We start from the raw sequence: 27,007 nt of genomic DNA on the forward strand, positions 1-27,007 counted from the left end.
TCCTACAGAGTGTAAGCTCTTATGGTCAGCGGGGTCCTCTCTCTCCTGTAGAGTGTAATCTCTTATGGTCAGTGGGGTCCTCTCTCTCCTGTAGAGTGTAAGCTCTTATGGTCAGTGGGGTCCTCTCTCTCCTGTAGAGTGTAATCTCTTATGGTCAGTGGGGTCCTCTCTCTCCTGTAGAGTGTAGGCTCTTATGGTCAGCGGGGTTCTCTCCCTCTCCTATAGAGTGTAAGCTCTTATGGTCAGCGGGGTCCTCTCTCTCCCACAGAGTGTAAGCTCTTATGGTCAGCGGGGTTCTCTCTCTCCCACAGAGTGTAAGCTCTTATGGTCAGTGGGGTCCTCTCTCTCCTGTAGAGTGTAAGCTCTTATGGTCAGTGGGGTCCTCTCTTTCTCCTGTAGAGCGTAAGCTCTTATGGTCAGCGGGATCCTCTCTCTCTCCTGTAGAGTGTAAGCTCTTATGGTCAGTGGGGTTCTCTCCTTCTCTCATTCCTCCACATGTATTTTACAAGCAATTGCAAGCTTTCCAGTACTGAGATTCAGGCAAATTTATTGACCGGGAATCTAATTTTTTTTAGAAAAATTTGATGAAACCAGCAAATTAAAATTACAAAAGATCCGCTCATCTCTACTTAGTAGTATAACAGGCTGACAAGGATATCATTTAAAGGCACCACCTTGGAAGGTCATCAAAATTACATTAGATGGTTTGTATAATGGAAGACATCACCCAGAAGACCAAAGGTGTTGCTCAATGCACCTAACACAGAAGCCTATCAATTCTTCTCTTCAATTTTACAAGAATGTGTGAAAATATTTTTTTTTTATTCCAGCTTATTGAAGCATGGGTAAAGAGTAAAGCAAGGATACATGCAAAGTATTTATTGAAACTAGGATTGCTCCCAATGGGTCATAACTATGGGGTAACCACAAAGGGCACCGACAGTTGCATTTTGCTATAAAGCCATTTAAGCATGACAACAAACAATGGCGGTTTGTCCTATCACTTGAATCTTCCAAGAAGAACTATACATGACCATTGTTGCCATGTAGCTCCAGCTATAAAGGTATATATTTCAATTATGGACCGAGAATGGTAAAGTGCTCTATGGAGTTTACCAGGACCAATGGATAAAAAAGCCAAAAGCATAAAAAAAGATTGAGATTATCATAACATTGCTGCATCTTAATATCATCCTGAGTTTAAAGATTTTTGGATAGAAGACTCCCCAATTTACTGCTTGAGGCCAACCGGGCAGGAGACTCCAGTGCCACCCAGTCCACAATAGCCATTGGGCACTTTGTTGAGATACTGCTGGTGATAATCTTCTGCGTAGTAGAAGTTGGTTTCTTGGCGAATTTCTGTGGTGATATTTCCAAATCCATTTGCAGTTAACTCCTGTAAAAATGATTGAAGATTTCAGTACAAAAAGATTTCTGGAAGTAAAAAAGAAAGCGAAACATAATACACATACTGTATATAGAACATGAAATACATTAGTGTAGATGGAATCCAAGTCTGGAACAATCGAAGACTCGTCATGTTGTTGACCTTCAACAGAAAGTTCACTTCACCCAATGGTCACACTCTTCTAAAGATGGACATCTCATCTATTGTGTCTAGTTGACCATCTCCAAAAAGGTCACTCCACCCAATAACCATACTTCCTGAAGATGTACAACCCACTACTATTTCTGATTGCCTGCTTTCAGATGGTAGTTATTGCTTAATTGCCAAATTTTTCTGAAAACGGACAACTCGAAACTATAAATGGCCATAGGTTTACAAAAGTGGACACCTGATATTAGTTCTCTCTGCCTGTCTATAGAAGGGTCACAGCATCTAATATCTTCAGAACAATAATCTGCTGTGAAACTTCTGAAGATAAGCAATGATAAATATTGGAGAGTTGTCCTCAAGCAGAACTCCACCACAAAAACTACCATTTCTAACCTTTATGACCACCAGCACCATGTGTACATTACCAGTTTTTTCTATCCCATAATTCAATCTCAATTTAGTCAGTGACTGGGAGCCATCTTCCCGAACATCTTCTGGCTTTATATTACTTATTGTCTGTGACCACCACAATTAGGCCGGTTGTAGAAGGATGAGGAGTAAGGCTGGTTTCATATTTGCGGATGGAGGTGCTGCGGAGGGCTGTGTACGTCCTCCGGTCAGCTCCGCATACATCGGCATGGCCTGCGTACCTAATGGTAAAGATAGGGTATGCAGGCCGCATGCAGACGTAGGCGGAGCTGACTGGAGGAGGAGCGGTGGAGGGCGGAGCTTCACAGAGGATGTATGCAGCCCTCCGCAGCACCTCCATGAGCAAGTGTGAAACCAGACTAAGAGATGAGACAAGGAGAAACATCATTTGACTGACAGATTCAAACCAGAAGACATGATTTGGAAAAACACATATACTTTGGGTTTGAGAAAACCTAAAGTAAGTCACACAACCAAAGTCCATGCCTTATACACATCCGAAATTAATATTTCTACTGCAATCTATGTCTCCAACGAGCTACCAACAATACATCATTCAGCAACATGAATACACTGAGGCATTGACCCCTGTTACAGCTAGGGGGCGCTGTTTGTGCTCTCTAGAATGCGCACGGTGGCATAGTGAGGCCATACTGCAGACACAGGTGTGGCTGTAATTACAATAGTGAAGCAGTAACTTATTAAAAGCCCTGTAGTAGAGGGGGAGGTGTGTCAGTGTTGGTTTGGAGGCAGACAGAGCAGTTGTCTGCAGAGCTCTTTCTGTGTGAAGCAACACAGGGGCAAAATGGAACCAAAGAGACTGACATCCTGCGTCCCGGGCTGTCTTGTGTTGCCAGGCTGCAATCCGGGGATAGCGTGTGGTGTATGGCGTGAGTAAAGACACGTGATATCGGCGGGCGGTCGCCCCAAGGAAACTGGACAGAGGGAAGTCTGGCCTGTGTAGGGACTGCAAATTTAAGCCGGTTACTGTGTATTTCTAATGGACTGTGTGAAGAAGCCGTGTACTGTGTATTTTCCATTGGCCTGGATGAAGAAGCCGTTTACTGTGTATTGCTAATAGACTGTGTAAAGTAACACAATAAAGGAACGTTATGTTTGAACTTGCTTGGGTCACTGCCATTTCACTGCGTATGGTCCTACCGCTGCAATAGATATGGTGGAAAGAATGCGGGCTATGTGAACTAAGGCATACCCCAGAGAGTGCTGCAGATCGTTGTGCAAGTCTGCTGGAGAAATGGAGGAACTTTTGGAGCAGGTTGTACTCAATCAGCAAAGGCTTCAGCAAGAGACGCTGCAATTTCAGCATTCGCAGCAAGAAGTTCTGCAGCAGCAAGAGCTGCAGTTGCAGCAGAAGGAGCTGCAGTTTCAGCAGCAGGTGGCGCTGCAGTGGAAGCTAGCAGAGCTTCAGCATGTTAAAAAGGAGACCCCTAAAATGGGGGGTGAACAGCAGAGTCCTGAAGAGAACCCAAAGGTAAGGGGCGATCAATGGGTGTACCAGTGGTCCTATGTAGAGACTCGACCTGCCGGGTCTCAAGCAAATGACTTATTGCAAGTGGTGGAGGAACGGCTCCAGCCTGAGTTTTTTCCCCATTTGAGATGATGGAGAGTATCGTGGCTGACCGGATGGTGAGGGCTCTGCCAGCCGCCATGCAGTGTTGGGTCGGGCTAAGGGACCTAGGCAGGGTGGATAAAAATCAATGTTTTTTTAAAAAAATCAAAAAAATCGTATTTTTTTGATTTAAATCGGATTTTTTTGATTTAAATCGGATTTTTTTCAATAAACTGCTTTTTGAGGAAAATATTTTACCATCCAAAGGTTCTTCCATCATGAGATAAAGCTGAGTTGTTTAACTCAGTAGAATAAAGGCTGTATATGTGTAACATTCACAATGCCATGCTCTTCCAGAGGTTTCTGTAGGATGCTGACTATCCAACAAGTTTGGGCATGTCAACTGAATGGAAAAAGAAACTAAACCAAAAGTGAAACCAAGCTAGAAGTGTGGAATTAAAGGGGCAGTATGAACAAAATGTGGAGGCTATTAATAGTTTATACAATTAAGACATGCTGCTTTTAAACACCTACCTATTGCCATATAGTAAAACAAAAAAGATTTTTTACTTACTTTGGGGTCCCCCCCTCACCCTGGCGTTAGATCGTTGCCCCTAGTTTCGTCCGTGTAACTATGGGCGCACATGCGCACTGCTCTCACTTCTCATTTTAATCGTGATTTATATTAAAAAAAAACCTTTTGATTTAAATCAGTGATTTAAATCATGATTAAAATCATGATTTAAATCGATCCGATTTAAATAGAAAAAAATCTTTTGATTTAAATCGTGATTTAAATCATGATTTAAATCGGCGTGATTTAAATCAATCCACCCTGCTAGGCAACCTGGAACTGCTAATTGAATTGATTGAGCGGTATAAGTCCACTCAGGAAGTTGCACCAGACCCGGGCATGGGGCTAGTAACTGTTCGGTGGCATCTAAGCCCATGGACTGTGGGAACACCGGTCAGAAGTCTGTGTGTGCCCAGCCAGTCTCTGTCACCACTACGGGCACAGCTGGCAGCGAACCAGAATTGTGCCAGGTACTTGTGAATGGGTGCCGGACAGAGGCTCTCCTGGACACGGGGAGTAAAGTGACTCTGGTCCATCGGTCCCTTTTTGCCGGGGACAACCTCAAAGGACCGAAAGTGGAGGTGACGAGTATCCACAGGGAAATCCGGGAGTACCCGACCGTGGAGGTTAATTTTTCCACACTATGTGGGGACATTAAGCATGTGGTGGGAGTGGCAAAGACCCTTCCATATGGGGCTCTGTTCGGGAGAGATTTGCCCATTTTGGTCCCTGTGGGAAACCAGGGTCAACCCTCTCACAGAAAGTGTTGTACCGGGTGTAGAACCCAAAGATATTGAGACATCTGCCATAGGGGTCGCCAACCTAGGGACAGAGTGTAATCATGATAGGCTTCCCCTAGAGGTAATGGCAGGAGAAATTAAAGATGTTGTTTTGGGCGTAGAACCTGAAGATCCTAAGAGGTCTGCCACAGGGGTCGCCAATTTAGGGTTATAGTGTAACCCCGATAGGTTTCCCCTAAAGGTTGTGGCAGTAGAGCTCGTGGGGACCCCATTGAACCCCGAGCTGGAGATTTTCCCTGGTAAGGTCTGGACAGAAAAAAAAACAAACCAGTACACAGGTAAAGGTGCTTACCTGTCGCGGCCTCCAAACAATTGCACTATCAAGGTACAGCAGACCCAAGTTAAAATGGCAACTACACAGGTGCAATACCGATGAGGCGGCCAGCCTACAATCAGGGATTGGCCACTTGGCACACCAGTGCAGACAAACAAACTGTATGTGGCATGTTCACAAAGAAATGCAGAGCATCTGCCTATTAGTGATGCCATATGGCGGGCTAATCAGTGCTGACTAATGCATCCTGTGTGAACAGCGGCCACAGTATACAGCACCAACTAGGGTCCAACTGCACCCCGAAAGATATAGAGTGCACAAAAACATAATAATGTATGCAAGGTGTTGGTTTATATTATGGCCACACTACTTAAGCCGGCAACCCACGTCAAGGGTCCTTGTATCTTGCCGGTCCTACTCTAAACAAAAAACACCATATGAGGAAAAACCTCTACTAACTTCTAGAAAAACAAAAAAAAACAAAACCAATACACAGGTAAAGGTGCTTACCTGTCCGGGCCTCCAAACAAATGCACTATCAAGGTGCAGCGGACCCAAGTTAAAATGGCAACTACACAGGTGCAATAATACCGATGAGGCGATGCACTGGTGTGCCGGGCGGCCAATCCCTGATTGTAGGCTGGCCGCCTCATCGGTATTATTGCACCTGTGTAGTTGCCATTTTAACTTGGGTCCACTGCACCTTGATAGTGCATTTGTTTGGAGGCCGCGACAGGTAAGCACCTTTACCCGTGTACTGTTTTTTGTTTTGTTTTTTTTCTAGAAGTTAGTGGAGGTTTTTCCTCTTATGGTGTTTTTTGATTAAGGTCGGGACAGCTCAGATCCAGGGTCCCACACAGACGCTGGTGTAGAAAATGCAGGTATGAGAAGAATCGGGAGTGTATGGTTGTGGAGGCGACTGGGGACGTGCGCACGCAGAACCCTCTGGCACCGGCCAAGAATGGGGCCGGGGGTCAGGGTAAACTAGATAGAGCGCTCGCTAGACTGCAGTGTCAGGAGGCTCAGGTTTGGGTGCGACGTAATACAAACATATGCTCAGAGTTGCCGGCGCGGTACGCGGCGTTTCAACGTGAAGTAGTCACTGAGACATGGGTAAGGGTACAGAGGAAACAGTACCAGGGGCACGAAAACAGATACTTAGGTGACAAGATGACCCGTGGGGTTAGTGAACCCAAAATAAACAAGGTCGAGACCATCCAAAACTGGCCCAAATCTTTGGTTAAACAGAAAAGAGGGCTTGGCTTCTGCAATGGAGAACGGGGTGGGTGGTCTCGTAATGAAATATGGAGGAGAAACACAAAGGGGAGGGATGAATGTGCCGATCGATGGTTCCGGTCCCTACTTTGGTTTCTTAATGTAGTGTCGAGCGGGGATGGCACAGGGGCATACCGATGCCCTGTCTTTCGCCCATATGGGGTAACAAATGTTCAACCCCACAGGTATGAACAGGGGGGAGGATATGTGAGGCAGTGACCCCTGTTACAGCTAGGGGGTGCTGTCTGAGCTCTCCAGAATGCGCACGGAGGCATAGTGAGGCCATAAGGGTGTACTGCAGACACAGGTGTGGCTGTAATTAGAATGGTGAAGCAGTAACTTATTAAAAGCCCTGTAGTAGAGGGGGAGGTGTGTCAGTGTTGGTTTGGAGGCAGACAGAGCAGTTGTCTGCAGAGCTCTTTCTGTGTGAAGCAACACAGGGGCAGGAGGAACCAAAGAGACTGACACCCTGCGTCCTGGGCTGTCTTCTGTTTGCCAGGCTGCAATCCGGAGGATAGCGTGAGGTGCACGGCGTGAGTAAAGAGATCTGGTATCGGCGGGCTGTCGCCCCAGGGAAACTGGACAGAGGGAAGTCCGGCCTGTGTAGGGACTGCAAATTAAAGCCAGTTACTGTGTATTTCTAATGGACTTTGTGAAGAAGCCGTGTACTGTGTATTTTCCTTTGGCCTGGATGAAGAAGCCGTTTACTGTGTATTGCTAATAGACTATGTGAAGTAACACAATAAAGGAACGTTTTGTTTGAACTTCCTTGGGTCACTGCCGTCACTGCGTATGGTCCTACCGCTGCATTACAACACATAAAGAATTCTCTCCTGTAGAGTGTCAGCTCTTATGGACAGGGTCCTCTCTCCTGTAGAGTGTCAGCTCTTATGGACAGGGTCCTCTCTACTGTAAAGTGTCAGCTCTTATGTGCAGGGTCCTCTCTACTGTAGAGTGTCAGCTCTTATGGACAGGGTCCTCTCTACTGTAAAGTGTCAGCTCTTATGTGCAGGGTCCTCTCTACTGTAGAGTGTCAGCTCTTATGGACAGGGTCCTCTCTACTGTAAAGTGTCAGCTCTTATGTGCAGGGTCCTCTCTACTGTAGAGTGTCAGCTCTTATGGACAGGGTCCTCTCTCCTGTACAGTGTCAGCTCTTATGGACAGGGTCCTCTCTACTGTAGAGTGTCAGCTCTTATGGGCAGGGTCCTCTCTCCTGTAGAGTGTCAGCTCTTATGTGCAGGGTCCTCTCTACTGTAGAGTGTCAGCTCTTATGTGCAGGGTCCTCTCTCCTGTAGAGTGTCAGCTCTTATGTGCTGGTGTGAAGGAGAAAATGTCTAATGAAATCAATTATTAAACCTTATATAAAAGTCAGTTCAGATATTGTGTAGCAAGATGGAGTCTATTTCCTGATCAGCAGCACACTGGAAGGAACTTCTGGAATGTGAAGAAGTTGCAGGGTATTGGACAATCAACTGAATACCATATGTGGAAGTGAAGTTGAAAATGAAGTTGGAATGAACCAATCAGAGTGACACTAACTATTCTGAAGTTGTGCGACCTCCCCCATTTCCTGTTCTTTTAGTATGTTCCTTTGTTAAGAATAAACCAGTTGTTGCTGAGATAGGCTGTGTGTGTATCGTCTCTGTGAATTTGATACATTCTGGGCCTCTAAGCTAGCACTCAGCTTATATTTGGTCAGGTACAAGCAATCATATAGATCTCACTTTAAGAGATCACCCTCAAACTGGGTCCTCTCTCCTATAGAGTGTCAGCTCTTATTGCAAGGGAATTTTGTACTGTAGATTGTGAGTTACAGGCATTTCTTTTTTTGGATTTACATATGACATTTCAGCATATTATGCTCTTCCATCCCTTGACTTTCAGCACAGTATGAGTCTCTGCCATGTTTGTCGAGGAAGAAGGGGGTTGGGGGTCTGGAGCGCTTGGAATCCAGGCCCCTCAGGGCTGTGTGAAGCTGTGCCTGAAACGTGTAACAGATTTCCAGACAGATGGCGGTGTACATATCTCTGCACTGCTCTCCATTTAGATAAAATTGCCATACTTAGTATAGACTCAAATGACCTATTTTACATAGAAAGACATGACAATGTGCATAGATAGTCCATTACACAGACGGCGCATCCGATCACAGAACGTCCATCCCCGTCTTCCATGCTATATACTCTACATAGCCAAGAGTATGTAGACACCTGAACATCACATCCATATGAGCTTCTGATCATCTTATTCCAAGTCATTAATTTTGATCTTGTACCCAAGAGCCTCCAATTTTCTGGAAAGTCTTTCTACTAAATTTTATGACAGGGACATGGGGAATTGGTACTGTTGGGACACACAGAACTGGACCAATTATTTTATAAATGTTATTGTTTGTTGCACTGTCTTAATTGTAGAAAGATTTCTCTTCATTAGAACCTGGTTCCCAACATAAAGCATCATAACAGTGCAAGGTGATGAATTTACGAGTTTACCGATGGTGGCTTTGCTTCACTCCAGTTGACTCCTGGAATTGTGTATAGTAATTTTAGGCTTATGTGTGCCTTATCTATATATATAATTGTCTAAGGGGTACTTTTGTCTGCCTGTCCCGGATATTCATTGGTCAAGGCCTCTGTCTGTCATGGAATCCAAGTTGCTGATTGGTCGCGCCAGCTGCCTGTCATGGCTGCCGCGACCAATCAGCGACGGACACAGTCTGATTAGTCCCTCCCTACTCCCCTGCAGTCACTGCCCACCGCCCGCATACTCCCCTCCGGTCTCCCCCCACAGACCCCGGCAGTGCCTGTCTCCTGCCCGCAAACAGTTCAGGTGGTGGGCTCCACACTCCCACCAGCCTGGCACACCGCCTTCAGCCTCCCAGGACCGTCCCCTGCTTACCGTCTCCCCGTACTTGACAGCAATGCCCTGCACGGTGTCCCTGGGGCAGGCCGGGTGCTCTATGTACTTCTCAGCCCAGGGCGCCGTCACGCTGGCCGCGGCTGTAGCACCAGCCACAGTCCCGCCATCTTCTGCGGAGGAATACACGCTCCGGTAACGGTTAGAGCACTACATGTGCTGAACTGGAGCCTCCACTGCCAGCAGCCGCCGGCAGGGGGCGCTCCTCTCATCCAGCACGGGAAGCGTGGCCATGTTATCCCGAGACCCCCGGTGTGGAGCACGTGTCTGGGAACGCTCCGCCCCTGGCGGCATCTCCAGGCTGCACGGTGTGCACGGCAGAAATGCTGCGACCTCAGGACACAGTAGCATTCATCTTATTTACTCTATCAGTGCTGTTAGTATTTTATGGGCAGTATGCTACGTGTGTGTGTTGTATACTACGTCACTGGGCAATATACTATGTGGCTGGGCAGTATACTACGTGGCTGGGCAATATACTACGTCACTTGGCGATATACTATGTGGCTGGGCAATATACTACGTGGCTGGGCAATATACATCACTGGCCAATATACTATGTGACTGGGCAATATACTACGTAGCTGGGCAATATACTTAACCTGTGACATATGTGGCTGGGCAATATAGTACGTGGCTGCCCAATATACTACATGGCTGGGCAATATACTACGTGGACATGCATATTCTAGAATACCCGATGCGTTAGAGTCGGGCCACCATCTAGTTAGATAATAAAAAGGAAGGAAACGTGAAAGAAGATGCCCAGCAACAAGATAGAAGGTAGATCAGAGAAGTCAAGGAGGGAAAAGTGAAAGAAGGTGAGAAGTAACGATATGGAAGGCAGATCAGAAAAGTCAAAAAGTGAAGGATGACAAGTAACGAGATGGAAGGTGGATCAGACAAGTCAAGGAAGGAAAAGTGAAAGAAGATGACCAGTAACGAGATGGAAGGTAGATCAGAGAAATCAAGGAGTGAAAAGCGAAAGAAGATGAGCAGTAACAAGACGGAAGGTAGATCAGAGAAGTCAAGGAGGAAAAAGTGCAAGAAGATGGCCAATAAAGAGATGGAAGGTAGATCAGAAAAGTCAAAAAGGAAAAAAGGTGAAAGATGACCAGTAACGAGATGGAAGGCAGATCAGAGAAGTCATGACCATGACAATAAGGAATCTGAATACCCAAACAGAATATGGAAAATACTCTGTTCATGGGCACCAGGAGTAAAAAAGTGACTTGACCAAACTGGTAGTTGTCAAAAATAAAAAGTACATTAATTTGATCTATCTAATAATGTCAGTAAAAATTATGCCCTAGAGGTACTTCATGCCAAGCACAAGTCACGAGAGAAACAATTCATTTGGTTACCCAACTGCCATTCTTACTGCAAAAAGTTGAAAAACTGGGACAATAAAAGAAGGATCCTTTGACTGTACGAAAAGTCTCTTGTGTTTCCTTTTGGCACTTATTAGGGTTCGTTATGTGGGTATAAATACATTCTGTGGATTGACCTTCATTCATCTCTAGATTTCTGTTCACCGTGAACGCCCAATATTGTCCAACGTTCCATTTGTCCTGGAGCCAAGTGTAGATCAGCAGATACTTGGCACAGATTTTCTATTGCCAGATGTCAAGTTTATTTCACGGCGTTGGATTAAAAAATTGGTCACATTTCAAAGAAAAAAAAAAGAGCAAAAAAAAATTTCACAGGTGAAAGTTGTAATATAAAGGAACAAAACAAGTGCCCAGAAAATAAAAAAAAGTCACATTTTGTCTCCTATTAGTTTCAATACACTTTAACCCTATCTTGCACAGCACTTCACCACCACTGGTGGCAGTTGTTTTCCACACAGTATCTTTTACGTCTTATTGATATTTGTATAGTTCCTAGCTATACTGTATTGTATGACCTCTCTGGTTGCTTTGTGTGACTTTTCAAACCGTGGATATATGTCCTATGTAAACCGTTCATTTTCCCACAATGTGACAGTGCTGAACGATTGTGCTGAACAATTCTGCTGAAAGCTGAAATCTGCAGCAAATTGGTTTCCAAGTATCTTTTTAACTACTATGAAAAGTGACTATGTATGTGCACCTGGTGTCCCTATTTTCAGCACTCCGGACTATTTTCTGGTTGCCCTGTTATGGTCAAGTCCTGACCATGTCCTCTTTGGATGTTGACCTCAACACTGTTCTGAAACTCCATATTCATGACTAGGGTTGAGCGAAACAGATCGGACATTTTCAAAAATCGCTGACTTTCAGCAAAGTCGGGTTTCATGAAACCCGACCCCTCTGTGGGATCGGACATGCGGTCGGCGATCTTCGCGCCAAAGTCGCGTTTCATGTGACGCTTTCCCCGCCATTTTTCAGCCGATGAAGGAGTGTGGGCAGCATGATGACATAGGTTCCGGCTTGCTTTCTGCGGCGTCACAGGGGGTAAAACCGCCATATTACCATTTGGGAAGTAGCGATTTCCACACTCCAACACAACCTTTGCTGTGCACGGAGGGGAGAGAGAGAGCAACCTTTGCTGTGCACGGAGGGGAGAGAGAGAGAGAGAGAGACTGACTTTTTCCCCCCAATTGACTTACATCGGGTTTCATGTTTCGGTCGATCCCCGACTTTGCGCGATAATCGGACGATTTGACTCGACTCGACTTTTGACAAAGTCGGGTTTCGCAAAACCCGACTCGATCCTAAAAAAGTTAAAGTCGCTCAACCCTATTCATGACCATTCTGTAGTAAGGGGCAATAGCCATGTAACATTGAATGGAGTTGCGTTTTACAAGCCTGTTAAATGAGTTTGAGTCAGACGCCAGAGCTGATAACAGCTAATCATTGGTGTCGGCCCCCCACCGATCTCATATTGATGACCAAAGTCATGAATATGGTGAGACCACTCCTGGTCCTGCAGCTTCTTCCCTTTTACATAGAACCATCATTCTACAAATACCGAGTCAGATTCCCACTGGGTGCACATAGAGAAGAATGGAGGCTACCAGGTGCCAGGAGGGATGCCCACAAGCCACGCTAACCTGGACAGGATTTTGGTGACAAAAATCTACAGCTCTGGAACATCAAAAGGATCTGACTGTATAATCCCCATCATCGTGAATCTGCGGATTACCATCTCGTCTGTTCCACTGTCACGCAGCTCGTCTGGGTGCATGTTTGTGTGTGCGCTCTATGTACAGGCAGCTCCGAGGCCTGCCAAAAATCCTAATTTTGTTGCCATCTGCCATGAAGGAAGATAACACCTGTCAGGAGCAGCTGCTGAGTGTACGAGATAGGTAAGAAGCAAATCTCTTCGACTCTCCACTTGGACGGATTTCGGTAACACATGGACCTCAATGTCGGATGCCAAGTGTCTTCCAGCAAGATCTCCCTCGCCCCAGGCGCTACACTCACACTGTGCACGGACTGACATGACGAAGAACGGTCACACTTCTACTCTCGTCAGGTCCTAGGATGTATCTGTATCAGGGAAAGCTGGGATGGCCAAAAGCACGGCTACCAATAACGCCCGAAGGTGACCGCGAATACATTACCGTAGAGATATCAACTCTCATTGAATTACCAAAAAATGAAAACCTCTAAGAAAACTAACAGAATCAGCGTATAATAAAGATGCCCGAAGAACAAAGAGCATAAACCTCATCTATATTATATCTATCCAGTATCTAACCATTTATCAAATATCTATCTATTTAACATACAGTATTGTGCAAAAGGTTTTAGGCAGGAGTCGAAAAAACGCTGCACAGTAAGAAGCTTCATACATAGAAGGAAAAGAGAAATATAAATTAAATCAATATTTGGTGACCACCCGTTGCCTTCAATTCTTCTAGGTACTCAACATTTGTACACAGGCTATGGAGGATCTCAGCAGGAGGTTGCTCCAAACATCTTGGAGACCTGACCCCAGATCTTCTGTGTATGAGGCTTGTGCGGATACTGATGATGGAGGTGACAGGCGGTCACCAGGTACTGATGATTGAGGTGACGGGTGGTCAACAGATACTGATGATATGTTGATATGTTCTGTGTGTGCAATCACTTTTAGGGCTTATGCAGACATCTGAAGATCTTGGTCGGATCATGGACCACAATGCATGGACTGGTTCCAGGTCTCCCGACAAGAAGCCATACACCAGTACTGAATGTCCATGGGTAATGAAGAAGACAACCTCCACCTTCTTCACCACCCTCATAGATGCAGGCAGTGGTGCCACCTACACCCACTAGGCAGGTAGTGGAACATATCTGCCTTCAGTAAATGGTCCTACTACGCCGGGTGGAAGCTGCAAAGATAAAGTCAAAACCAGCGATAAAAATGAGAAAATGGAAACAGAGGTAGAAAAAAGGTCAAGAAGAGATTTTTTTTTTTGGATAGAGAAGATCCTAAAATTTCTTTTGCAGCTCAATAGCGAGTCCCACGAGAGAGTGGAGAGACGTTTTATCCGACTATTCTGTATTACGTGAAAAAAAATATTAGTCTGACAAATTTTCTTCTTCCCCCTCGGTAGCAAAAATAACACTTTTTCAAGAGGTGGTAACGTAGCGAGGGAACCATACAGGATATGAGCATTAGATCTGAGTCAATCAAACAGGGAGACCCTGGAGAAATCTGTAAATTTGTTTTCTATGTCTCAGCGAGGAGTATGAATGGCACACAATAAACACTTAATTGGTCGCTCTCGTCTCCAGCCTTCGTGGCTTCACAGATGTATCATTTTCTGGCTATTATTTGCTTTCAAGCATTTGCATTGTCAGATGAGAGTCTACAAAAATGATCCTCGGCAAATCCGACTCCTTTATCCCTTTCCTGTTTATTATCCCATTTTCTTTTTATTATTTCTTTTATTTTTTTATTCAATTTCAAAAAGAAAGGAAAATAAATGTTATGGCAGGAGGACGGGAGCTTAATTTATCATGAATGAACCAGAATCCGAAGTGTCCTATAAAGCCTCCTCTGCGTGGTGAGAAATGAAGACTGAGCGACGCCTGGAGAGACTCTGACCCGATGGACAACTCAGTATAATAGTAGAAATACCATAGTATGATAACATTGCAAATTAGTACAGTTGTGTTCAAAAGTTTACATACGCTGGCAGAATTTTAGCTTTTTTTGTCTTTTTTTTAGAGAATATGAATGATAACACCAAAACTTTTTCTCCACTCATGGTTAGTGGTTGGGTGAAGCCATTTATTGTCAAACTACTGTGTTTTCTCTTTTTAAATCATAATGACAACCCAAAACATCCACATGACCCTGATCAAAATCACAGAGCCCCTGATTTTCCATTTGTTAATCACAGTGTGAACCCTGCTGACTGGCATTATCAATTCCTTGGATACCTTTTTGTATCCCTTTCCTGTTTTATACAGTTCAACTACCTTTTACCGTAGATCCGTTGACAATTCTTTTGCTTTCCCCATGACTCACAATCCAGAAACGTCAGTGGCTGGATGAAAGATGCAAGAGTGAGTTTCTGGGATCCAGACAGACTCAGCTTTTATGCACACACTGGTTACAATCAAACAGGACACAGGTGAGGATGTTACCTTTAGTAACCATTCACACCCATTTGTGTCACCTTCTGTGCATATTATCAGGCCAAACTCACCAGGGTATGTGAACTTTTGATCAGGGTCATTTGGGTAATTTGGGTTGTCATTATGATTTAGAATGAGAAAACACAGTAGTTTGACAATAAATGGCTTCACCCAACCACTGACCATGAGTGGAGAAAAAGTTTTGGTGTTATCATTCATATTCTCTGAAAAAAGGCCAAGAAAGCAAAAATTCTGCCGGGGTATGTAAACTTTTGAGCACCGCTGTATTTAAACTCTTGGCTTGTGACCATACTACATATTTGCCACCATGAAAGGATTCTTATAGTGAAATCGGTGGGGGTCAAAGTCCCGATATTGCCTTCATTGTCAGACTTCTTCATCAGAGTGCACAAAGTGGTACACCGACCTAGCGCATCCTTGTGCACTGCGCTCATGCTGTACCTGTGAGACGAGCTCAAGCTGGACCTGTGCATGCGTTCATGCTGAATCAGTGAGCCACACTCATGCTGGACCTGTGCCCCACACTTATGCTGGACCTGTGCCCCACACTCATGCTGGATCTGTGCCCCACACTTATACCGGACCTGTGCCCCACACTCATGCCGGACCTGTGCCCCACGCTCATGTCGGACCTGTGCCCCACGCTCATGCCGGACCTGTGCCCCATGCTCATGCCGGACCTGTGCCCCACGCTCATGCTGGACCTGTGCCCCACGCTCATGTCGGAGCTGTGCCCCATGCTCATGCCGGACCTGTGCCCCATGCTCATGCCGGACCTGTGCCCCACGCTCATGCCGGACCTGCCCCTTGCGCACACGCTGGACCTGCACCTTGCGCACATGCTGGACCTGTGCACCACGCGCTCATGCTGTACCCAAGAGCTTCTGCCCTGTAGTTTGTGTAATAGGTGAGGGTCTCAGGACCAGTGACCCCCCCAACAAGGTTTAAAGGGTTCCAAAAATAGTTACTTACACTTTAAACAAAATTATATATTACACAGAAGAACTGCAGTAATTCCATTTGCCACATTAAAGAAAAAGTAACTGCCCCCTCCAAACACTGGTTGCACTACTATTAAAGGGAACCTGTCACTTTTAACAACAATAATTTAGTCCCTGCAAGCACAGTATGCAAAATTCCTCCTAAGAGTCAAGGCGATGGAGCCACTTGGGTTTAGTCATAGTGCATAGCATCCACACTGGTAACATGCCCAATCTGGCTTCTCTGATATTTCTGAGCATAAGGAGCACCAAAAGCTATCAGTTATACCATTTCAATGTTGAAGCTGGCAGAAGAACAGTTTTGTGTCCCAATATTAAGACTTACCGATCTCACTCAGATGTCTATTGTTTTGTCACTGCTGTATGTATCATCATCCTTATTACTGGGACTTTCTCCGTCAGTCCCATAGACAATGAATGGAGCGGAAATTGACCAAGCACACCTGCGATCGAGACAGACCCCCTGCAGCATGTAAGGGAATATGCCATGAGCTCCCCCTAGTGGTGACTGCAGGCGGACAGAATTTTATTAGGATTTGGAGTGGTGTATTAGAAAAATAGAGATCTGATCAGTATAAAGACCTGGTGGTCTCCTTATGAAGATCTGAAAAGTCAAAAATTCACATTCTTAAAGAGGCTGATCAGGGCTAAAATACTGAGAACCTATCCTCAGCAAAAGTCATATTGGTAGGTGTCCGATGACTCCGCACCCTGGAAAAGTCTGGCGGCCATGGGACCTGGGAGCCAGCTAAATTGGCGGGGTTGCCAAGTTTAGGACCCCGACTGATCTGATATTAATGTCCAATTTTAAGTGTGGCTCATTAATATCGTATTCCTGGCAGCTCCTTTAAATATAAGCCAGGGCAACAAACATTTTTTAATGTTTTTTTGTAATTTTTCATGGATTTGAAAAAAAACATTAACTCCGGCATCTGCAGCCCTGAAATGAACGCACGGAGAGCCTCACGTGTGTACTTCCCAGCCTGTGCAATATGAGAATAAAAATCAATCAAAACTCCAGAGAAATAACAACAGAGTCTGAAAATCCCAACATAAAATACGGCAACGTGTGGAATAAATGCAGGAAAGCCGGCATGAACGGCAGATGTTATTAGTATGACGGCTGCACAGATCTGTGACGGTGAAACAGAGCGGTATGAGTGCAAACCATTCGGCAGATGTTCTGTACCACTAATGCCGGCATAAGAATATCACGTCAAGGTCCTCATCCAATGTCGGAAAGCAAAACGTACGGTCTTCATATGAATGAGCTGAGTTACAGATGGCCATTATCCATAAAGAAGCTTCGTTTCGGGACTTGGCACCCGTGTAGGTCGAAAGTCAAAGCCGGTCAAAGTTTGGAAGGTTCATAAAAGAGTGAGTTAGTAGTCGCTGACCTTAAGAAAATATGTTGTAGCATAATAACTGACAATATGGCAGACCGGGGGTCCTCAATAGATCTTTGGATCCACTGTGCAGTCAGGGGTACCGATGGGGATGACTGTGAACCCCGGTCACTGTTGACTGTGGCATCTTAGAAGATTAGTGTTAGTGAGTTAGTAGTCGTTGACCTTAAGAAAATATGTTGTAGCATAATAACTAACAATATGGCAGACCGGGGGTCCTCAATAGATCTTTGGAACCACTGTGCAGTCAGGGGTGCCAATGGGGATGACTGTGAACCCCGGTCACTGTTGACTGTGGCATCTTAGAAGATTAGCGTTCATGAGTTAGTAGTCGCTGACCTTAAGAAAATATGTTATAGCATAATAACTGACAATATGGCACACCTGGGGGTCTTTAAAAGATCTTTGGCACCACTGTACAGTCAGGGGTGCCAATGGGGATGACTGTGAACCCCGGTCACTGTTGACTGTGGCATCTTAGAAGATTAGTGTTAGTGAGTTAGTAGTCGTTGACCTTAAGAAAATATGTTGTAGCATAATAACTGACAATATGGCAGACCGGGGGTCCTCAATAGATCTTTGGAACCACTGTGCAGTCAGGGGTGCCAATGGGGATGACTGTGAACCCCGGTCACTGTTGACTGTGGCATCTTAGAAGATTAGTGTTAGTGAGTTAGTAGTCGTTGACCTTAAGAAAATATGTTGTAGCATAATAACTGACAATATGGCAGACCGGGGGTCCTCAATAGATCTTTGGAACCACTGTGCAGTCAGGGGTGCCAATGGGGATGACTGTGAACCCCGGTCACTGTTGACTGTGGCATCTTAGAAGATTAGCGTTCATGAGTTAGTAGTCGCTGACCTTAAGAAAATATGTTATAGCATAATAACTGACAATATGGCACACCTGGGGGTCTTTAAAAGATCTTTGGCACCACTGTACAGTCAGGGGTGCCAATGGGGATGACTGTGAACCCCAGTCACTGTTGACTGTGGCATCTTAGAAGATTAGTGTTAGTGAGTTAGTAGTCGTTGACCTTAAGAAAATAGGTTATAGCATAATAACTGACAATATGGCACACGTGGGGGTCTTTAAAAGATCTTTGGCACCACTGTGCAGTCAGGGGTGCCGATGGGGATGACTGTGAACCCCGGTCACTGTTGACTGTGGCATCTTAGAAGATTAGTGTTAGTGAGTCAGTAGTCGCTGACCTTCAGAAAATATGATATAGCATAATAACTGACAATATGGCACACCTGGGGGTCTTTAAAAGATCTTTGACACCACTGTGCAGTCAGGGGTGCCAATGGGGATGACTGTGAACCCCGGTCACTATTGACTGTGGCATCTTAGAAGATTAGCGTCTGGGATCGGCACTAGCTCAGATCCTGGTCAATGGTCAGAAGAGCATCAGCTGACATCTGCAAATAATAGCATACGTGCCATCGTTGTGCCTGAAAGTACCCAATCATCGATATGTGGAAAAGGCCAGACGCTCAAGGTGTAAATGTACGTCATGGAGTCGGCGTCACGAGATGGTGGTAAGGAGGACCAGAAATGGCAGCACCGTGGCAGGTATTGATAGGGGGCAATGTCATATGGTACTAATTGGAGCGCTTGTAAAATTCCTCTTTACCCACTGAGCCGACATTTAGTGTGTCTATACGGTTAAAATGGAACCGATGTACAGCGGCAGTTTTTATCAGGCTGGCAATGGTTTCTGAATAAATTAGTCAGAAATATGCCGTCCTGTTCCTTCCCTGGCATTTGGCCGTCCACCGTAGAGCTCTGGCATGGCTTGCATTTTGCCTGGAGGCCCTTCTGTTCCAAGTAACTTTTATAATCTTCTTACAAAGCTGCACCGTCTCGGAGGTTCCAGCTCTTTGTGCTTGAAAAAAAAAAGAAAAGATGATCCGTGTGGGGGCTCCGGGGCGCAGGCGATCATTCCTGCAGCTAATGGGAGGCACGTGGCCATTACTTTCCGAATACAAAAGGCAGAATTGGATGAAATTTCGACACTTTCCACCAGTCTTTGCAAAAACCTCTCAGGAAACGGAAGTTTTGATTTCTAATTTTTTTTTAATTCACTGCTATAACCTATAGATGCTGCTGAGTTCTGTCAAGATCTATGGCAAGAAAAAAAAATGTTCTGTCTTCATTGAGTAGCGGCGCAGATGGCGGTGCAGATGCACAGCGCTGCCAGGGACCGGTGGATGTCACACTGTGACACTGAGGTGTAACCAACAATGCACGGTACATCTGGACGCTTTTCTCGGGGACTGTATCATGTCGGTGCGTCTTCGGAGAAATCTGATTCTGACAGCTTTGCTCTAGTTCATCTCTAGTTAATCTTATAAAGTTTCTGATCTTTTCCATCTGGGGCCGACACAGCGAGACCCCGAGGAGGACACAGAAGATTATATATATTGTAATTGTCAACAGTCGTCTCTAAGATTGCAGCCCTGGACCTCGATCATTACCCCATACCGGATCCATTGGTGATGCCTAATTTCTGCCTATCCCATCACAACACCCTTCCACATTGATTAACTGTAAAGATGCATCCGAGAAAGTCTTATATAGGGGCGCGTAACATTACTGACCTGTCCATAAGGAGGCGCCGCACCAGCACAGATGATATTCTGCAGGGTGCAGATGGCATTTATTGGGAGCATTATTGCCGGTACTATCGACAGCCCTGTGTCTACGGTCAGGTTTTCATGGAGGATATTGAGGCCAGCACTAATGGTAGTACCATCCTTGGCACAACTGTCACAAACAGCAGCACTATTGCTGGCACCAAGCACTATAGTACTCTGGCTGGAACCAATGGCAGGATTATGCTTGGCACTAATGACACTTATGGGGGCTTTCGACTGGCACTAAAGTCTGCCCTGGGTATGCGGGTGCATGAAGTTAAATAATGAGGCCACTATGGTGGCACTAGTGATGAGCGCAAGTGCTCGTTACTCGAGACTGCCTAGAATGCACGGGTATGAACCAAGTATCGCGTGCCCGAATATTTCACGGCTGTTAGACAGCCACAAAACAAGCGGGGATGGCCTGACAAACACGGGCAACCCCCATTTTGTGGCTGCGTAACAGTGAACATGTCACTCGAGCACCCGTGATACTCGGTGCATACTTGAGCACCCTAGGCAAACTCGAGTAACGAGCACTTGGGCTCATCACTAGTTGGCACTAAAAGGATGGCTGTGTCTACTGCTGATGGGACACCGCACCACATTATGTCTGACAATAATAGCTGCACTGTGGAAGGTTCATATTGGTCACTGGGATTGGGTACTGAGAGGAGGACTGTGGCATGTAGTCGTGGAGGGTATTGTGGTTTGTAGTAATGGTGGTACCGTGGCTGGCAGTAATGGGGGCACCGTGGCTGGCAGTAATGGCGGCACCGTGGCTGGCAGTAATGGCGGCACCGTGGCTGGCAGTAATGGCGGCACCGTGGCTGGCAGTAATGGCGGCACCGTGGCTGGCAGTAATGGCGGCACCGTGGCTGGCAGTAATGGTGGTACTCTAGCTGGCAGAAGGAGCTTAATGTTTTAGGACGATAGCATTTGGTGGGAAGTACAACTCGGCCAATACCCGTTTCGCCCTATATCGCCTGCCCAGGTATGTCTCATGTCAGATGCGCCATCTGGCCTAAATGGGTCATGCTGGTGATCGTCATCTAATGCTTACCGATACATTTATAATGGCGGAAAGTGAACAGTTTGTCCCCTCTGTGGTTGATAAATCCTTCCCATCCTGGCTCCATCTCCTCCGCAGTAAGAGAGCAGCTTCCTGAGAGACGGTGACATTTATATCAGACGAACCTTACTTCTCAGCGCACGCTGATGCGACTTCATCACCAGCCCTGTCCCCCGCTGCGTAAATGTATAATGAAGCGAGTTTCTCTGCAGGACCCCGGTGAGCAGAGGCCACATGCAAGAAGACAGTCAGAAAAGCAGATGACTTCCCGGCACGCCAACTGCTGCAGCTTGTAGGAATAGTTTACAATCTGTACAGCTTGTAACAAGGTTTTCTTTCAGCGCTGCCAACAATAACCGAGAAATCAAATGATGAGTCGCCCGTCACAAAAAAAAAAATAATCGACAAAGCCAAAGAGGATTCTTTTATTTCATGGTACCCGTAATCACCATGCTCAGAACGTAGAGGATTTCAGCTCCGGTGATCCAGACATCGACTATACCCAACGCAATATGGATACCTTCACTCCTTTAAAGGGAGTCTGTCAGCACAAAGCGACTGTTCAAACCAAGCACATGTACTCGGTGCACCCTCGGTGTGGCCACACAGTTCAGTGCACCATCCAAACTACTTGTTATTCATCAATCTCCCCCATTCTTTGGCTCCTGCAAAGCCAGAGCTGTCAATCGAGGAAGAGATAGATGGAAAATAAGAAGGTGTAAGGTTGCACTGAACTGTTCGGCCACGACAAGGGTGCACAGAGTCGTCAGGCTTCCTTTAATTCAAGAGCTACCGCCAGACAGTCGACACACTATGACACCATGGAAAACTAGCAAATATACTAATTTACTTACAATAGTTGTACAGCACAATATTGTATTTTACAAATGGTCCAATGGGGGTCTTAAAATAAATAAAAGATATTCCCACCTACCGGATCCTGACCATTATTCTGCATAGCTGGCAGTGTTCCCCACCAGTTTTCTCGCTTCCTCTTCCATCGGAAAATGTAACACAAGTGGCCATCAGCTGCCTGCCGCACAGCAGGAGGACAGTAAAGAGGCCGTTGAGGGACAACTAGCAGGTGTACATGTCGGAGGACACACCCAACAGGAGGAAGTAAAGAGACCATCGGGGGACACAACCAGAAGGGGGACATGTCGGAGGACACAACCAGCAGGAAGGAAAGAGACTGTCAGGGGACACAACCAACAAGAGGACATGTCGGATGAAACAACCAGCAGAAGGAAGGGAAGAGACTATCAGGAGACATAACCAGCAGAAAGACGTCAGATGAAAACCAGGAGAACGTTGGATGAAACAACCAGGAGGGGGAAGCAAGGAGACTGCCAGGGACACAACCAGCAGGAGGCCATGTCGGATTAAACAACCAGAAGAAGGAAGGGAAGAGACCGTCAGGGGAAACAACCAGCAGGGGGACATGTCGGATGAAACAACCAGCAGGAGGAAGCAAGGAGACTGTCAGGGGACACAACCACCAGGAGGACTTGTCGGGTTACAAAACAAGCAGGAGAAAGCAAAGAGACTGTCGAGGGACACAACTAGCAGGAGGACATGTCAGATTAAACAGCCAGCAGGAGGAAGAAAAAGAGACCATCAGGGGACACAACCAGCAGGAGGACATGTCGAATGAAACAACCAGCACGAGGAAGAAAAATACACCGTCGGGGGACACAACCAGCAGGAGGACATGTTGAATGAAACCAGCACGAGGAAGAAAAAGAGACCGTCGGGGGACACAACCAGCAGGAGGACATGTCGGGGGACACAACCAGCAGGAGCAAGCAAAGAAATGGTTGGGGGACACAACCAGCAGGAGGAAGCAAAGTGATCGTTGGAGGACGCAATCAGCAGGAAGAAATAAAGAGATCGTCCAGGAACACAACTAGCAGGAGGACATGTCGGAGGACACAAGCAGCAGGAGGAAGCACAGAGACAATCGGGGGACACAACCAGCAGGAAGAAGTAAAGCGATCGTCTAGGGACACAACTAGCAGGAGGACATGTCGGAGGACACAACTAGCAGGAGGACATGTCGGAGGACACAAGCAGCAGGAGGAAGCAAAGAGACAGTTGGGGATACAACTAGCAGAAGGAAGCAAAGAGACTGTCAGTTGACACAACTAGCAGGAAGGAAGTCTCCTCTTCCAGCCTGTTGGAGAAGGAGAGCAGGCGTTGGAGAGGGGAAACAGGCAGTCTAAATATTACAGCATCATCAGTCAACGTGATGACCCCAGGGAAAAAAGGAGATCAGGGACGCATTCAGGTAAACCGTAGCGATGTCACATCTAAAGTGGACATCCTGCTGGAGAGGGGTGTAGGATATTTCCACTTCTAATTGATATGCAAAAACAAATTACCAAAAGTAAATTTTTTTTATTCTGATAGTAACTTTCCTTTAAGAAGAGCAGAAAAGAGCAGCGGAAGATGCAGGCGGATGTATTTTCAAGACATGTTTCGATTTTTAGAGACAGAAATGTTCTTCCTTTAATGAAGGTGAATAAAGTATAAAGTAGGAACAACGAGGGCCAACGTTTCGGGAAAGCAAAAACATAACAGACAAGTAAAACTGTAAGAGGGCATATTCATAAGTTTGTGGCATGCATGTCTCAAAAACAAGACACAACAAAAACAGAAAACTGAATTTACAAAGACGTGATGATGTATTTGCTGCTTAAATTCATCTTAAAAAAAAAAATAATCAGGTAAAAAGTTCAAACATAAGTGAGGGCGGGTGAGCTTGTATTTAGAGGTATCAAAAACAAAAGAAAAAAAAAGAAAATTATGACTTGTGGGGATGATGAGAAGCTGATAAACAGAATTAGCTAGAACAAGAGCCAGACTGGGTAAAAAGCTTTACTTACTGCTGAATGTCAATCAACTACACCGACAAAGCGATCGAGGCGACAGCGTGGCATTAAGTGACATTTTTCACAAGTTCACACGTTTGAGATAATGGAAAAAATCTGACAAATATTTTGGGGAAAAATGAGAGCTTTTATCAAACGGTGTTTGAAGAACAAATGCTTCTATCATGCGACCGTTTGTGGATGCTTAGCTGACGACAGCAGCGGGAACGTTAGCAAAGTATTCACACCGGAGTAAAGTTCTCTAAATTTAATCTCATCTGTAATCTGATTTTTCGCTAAGCATTGTGATCGACAAAAAGGTCCGAACATCTATCAAGGTGTACATGAAAATTTTTCATTTTCATACCAACGCCTGGAATCTAGAGTAGAAATCAAAAGCACATCTTCCTCTTTGACGTCAAGGAGGAATTTCAAGTCTTGTCATCGAGTGAAAGTTTTGTCCAAAGGAGAACTAGAGTTTAGCGAAGAAGGCCTCAAGAAAGACCATCAATGACCAGTGTCCTGTTGCTGATCTCTACGAGTCTCTGCATCGCTTGAACTTTTTCCGGCATGGGACATCTTTGGTTGGCTGCTCTGGTCTTCTGAAGTGTGGCTTGTATTTTATTTTTTTTTACACCACGCACTGTTAAAAGTAATAAAGGTCATCAAGAAAGATGCGAGAATATATAGAGTTACATAGTTCTGTGCAAAAGTCTTAGTAAGTAACAATGCTTTCAAGAATAGAGGTGTTAATAGTTTAGACTTCTCTTGTAAAGCAGTCTTCTCAAGTTTGGAAGTCATCCCCTTATCCTCTTGACCCTCTAAGTGGAGTGGTGGTCAATTATGTGTAATGCCCCTCCATTCACTGTTTTAAGAGGGTTGAAGTCCAGCCAAACACATCTACGGTGGTCCCATTAAGAATCAATAGAATGGAGAAACTTGTGTCTTGTCAAGTTTGGAAGTTATCCCCTTATCCTCTTAACCCTGCCGAACCTCTAAGTGGAGTTTGTGTAATGCCTCTCGAATTATTGTTTTAAGGTTGCAAAGTCTAGCCGAACACATCTCCGGAGGTCTCATTAAGAATGAATAGAAGGGAGAAACTTTAGTCTTCTCAAGTATGGAAGTCATCCCCTTATCCTCTTGACCGACTGCCGATCCTGTAAGTGGTAGGGCGGTCAATCATACGTAATGCCACATAAGAGTGCCGAAGTCCAGCGAACACATCTCCGGTGGTCCCATTAAGAATGAGCAAGAGCAAGATGTGTATGATCAGCCACCATTTACACCTCGGTTCTTGGGATCGCCCAGTGCTTGAACTCCCAACGATTGGGAAGTGATAACTTCCAATCTTGGGAATACCCTTTTAATTTTTTGAAGTTTATGTTTAGGAAAGTATCAGTCCCAAAGGGAAATAAACTAGCCCAACTTTTCCATAAACCTGTTGGGTTTACGTTCTTTAATGTTTGTAGTCCGCCTTATTGGATGCTTAATACCATCAGTAGACCCCTATGGTCTACGTTTTTGGGCCCCGATGGAAAACTACAGAAGCAAATTCCATCTGGTGGCCTTAGATGGCCTCATACTTCCCAGACATTGATTCTGCTTTCTAGATTTCTCTGTTTTGACAGTCGAGTTGACAAATCCACAATCTGTTCCTGGCGGTCGACTATGGCAGGGCCCGTGGAGGAGTGGGTTACGGAGTCCATCTTTGGTAAATCTAATAGTAACACTATCACAATAGAAATCTTCTCTTCTGTATGTCTGCCACCCAGTAGTCACATTTGGCAGGACTCTCCATCTCTGGATCGCATTCAACTTGGGTAAAAAGTAGATGCCGATAGATAATTGATATGCTGGAGGTGTTGTCTTAAGATGAAACAATGTAAATTCTGCTTTGCGTGGCAGATGGCTGGCAGTTTACTCTTTGGCAAACCAACTGGTATGGTATGTTAGAGAGCCGAAGCAGCAGGTAGCTCAGCTCAATTTAAAACGACCACAGATGCTCGGAAAGGAGCGGGGGAGGGGGCACAAGCTGGTCAGGAAATTAAGAACAGTAGTGAGAGCTCCGAGGGAGAAAAAAATGAAGGTAATTGCTTAAAAAGTTTCATTTGTACTTTCTTTTTTTAGGTGAAATTTGTTGGTTGAGCACACAGATGAATGAGCGTTCCAGAAGACTTTGGTAAAATTTTGCCCTTTTTTTTAATTTGCAATTTTTTTTTTTCATGTTGTAAAATGCAAATCATTGTTACATTGACACAAGAGGATTTCTTATTCTCTCGCATACGGGTCACATGTAAAGGTGCATCGTCACACATGCAACAACTTCCATATAAGTGTAAGCAGAAGGGCTCGCCAGCGTAAGCTGCGGCTAGTCAGAGATATGGTAGCCTTTCTAAATAATGGCTGTCTATGTTGTATAGGACCACTTCGAGTCTGCTAAAGCAAAAGCCAATGTTCAGGTTCACATTAGCTTTGTGTTCCACAGCCATGACTCTATCAGGGGTTCAAATGGAGCCCCAGATGGAGCCTTGGAGCGAAACAGAGCCCATAATCGGCAATTTTGGGCTCCATTTGGCTTCCTGGCTGACGATATCCATTGTTGTAGCTGGATACAATAGTTTATACAAATAATATGCAAACCCATTCCTATGTAGGGAGTCTCTACTTATGCTGAAAAAGGGGGGATACTGAGCTTGAGTCCCCTCTTTATGACAAACATTTGATATAACACTTCATATTGACAGGATGTTTCACACCGAGACCAAGTAATTCAATGCAATATGAGCCTAGGGGACAGTGTGATTATGGGATAATGCTGGTATAACCTGGGCCTCTTCTGTGGATAATTGTTTATGTACAGCTGGTTACAGCTATAACCTGGATATATTCAGTAGTTATACATGTACAGCTTGCATAATTTGTACATTTTCTTGTGTACAGTGATATGGTCATGCTGGTATAACCTGGGCCTATTTTGTGCATAATTATATATGTACAGCTGGTTATACATCTACTTGTATATAGTGATATGGAACAAGCTGGCATA

General features: G+C 45.3%; 1 protein-coding gene across 8 annotated transcripts in view; it reads right to left on the reverse strand.

The window, feature by feature from the left end:
* Positions 1-578: 578 nt before the first annotated feature.
* MSRA (methionine sulfoxide reductase A) overlaps positions 579-27,007 on the reverse strand; it is a 283,315-nt gene continuing 256,886 nt past the window's right edge. For all 8 annotated transcript variants that reach the window (XM_077291721.1, XM_077291722.1, XM_077291720.1 and 5 more), the window contains one exon: positions 579-1,396. In XM_077291721.1, coding sequence (XP_077147836.1) covers positions 1,232-1,396 — 165 coding nt within the window. In that variant the 3' untranslated portion in view covers positions 579-1,231. The remainder of the gene's footprint in view (positions 1,397-27,007) is intronic.

This window comes from Ranitomeya variabilis, chromosome 2 (assembly GCF_051348905.1).
Source record: "Ranitomeya variabilis isolate aRanVar5 chromosome 2, aRanVar5.hap1, whole genome shotgun sequence".
NCBI lineage: Eukaryota > Metazoa > Chordata > Amphibia > Anura > Dendrobatidae > Ranitomeya > Ranitomeya variabilis.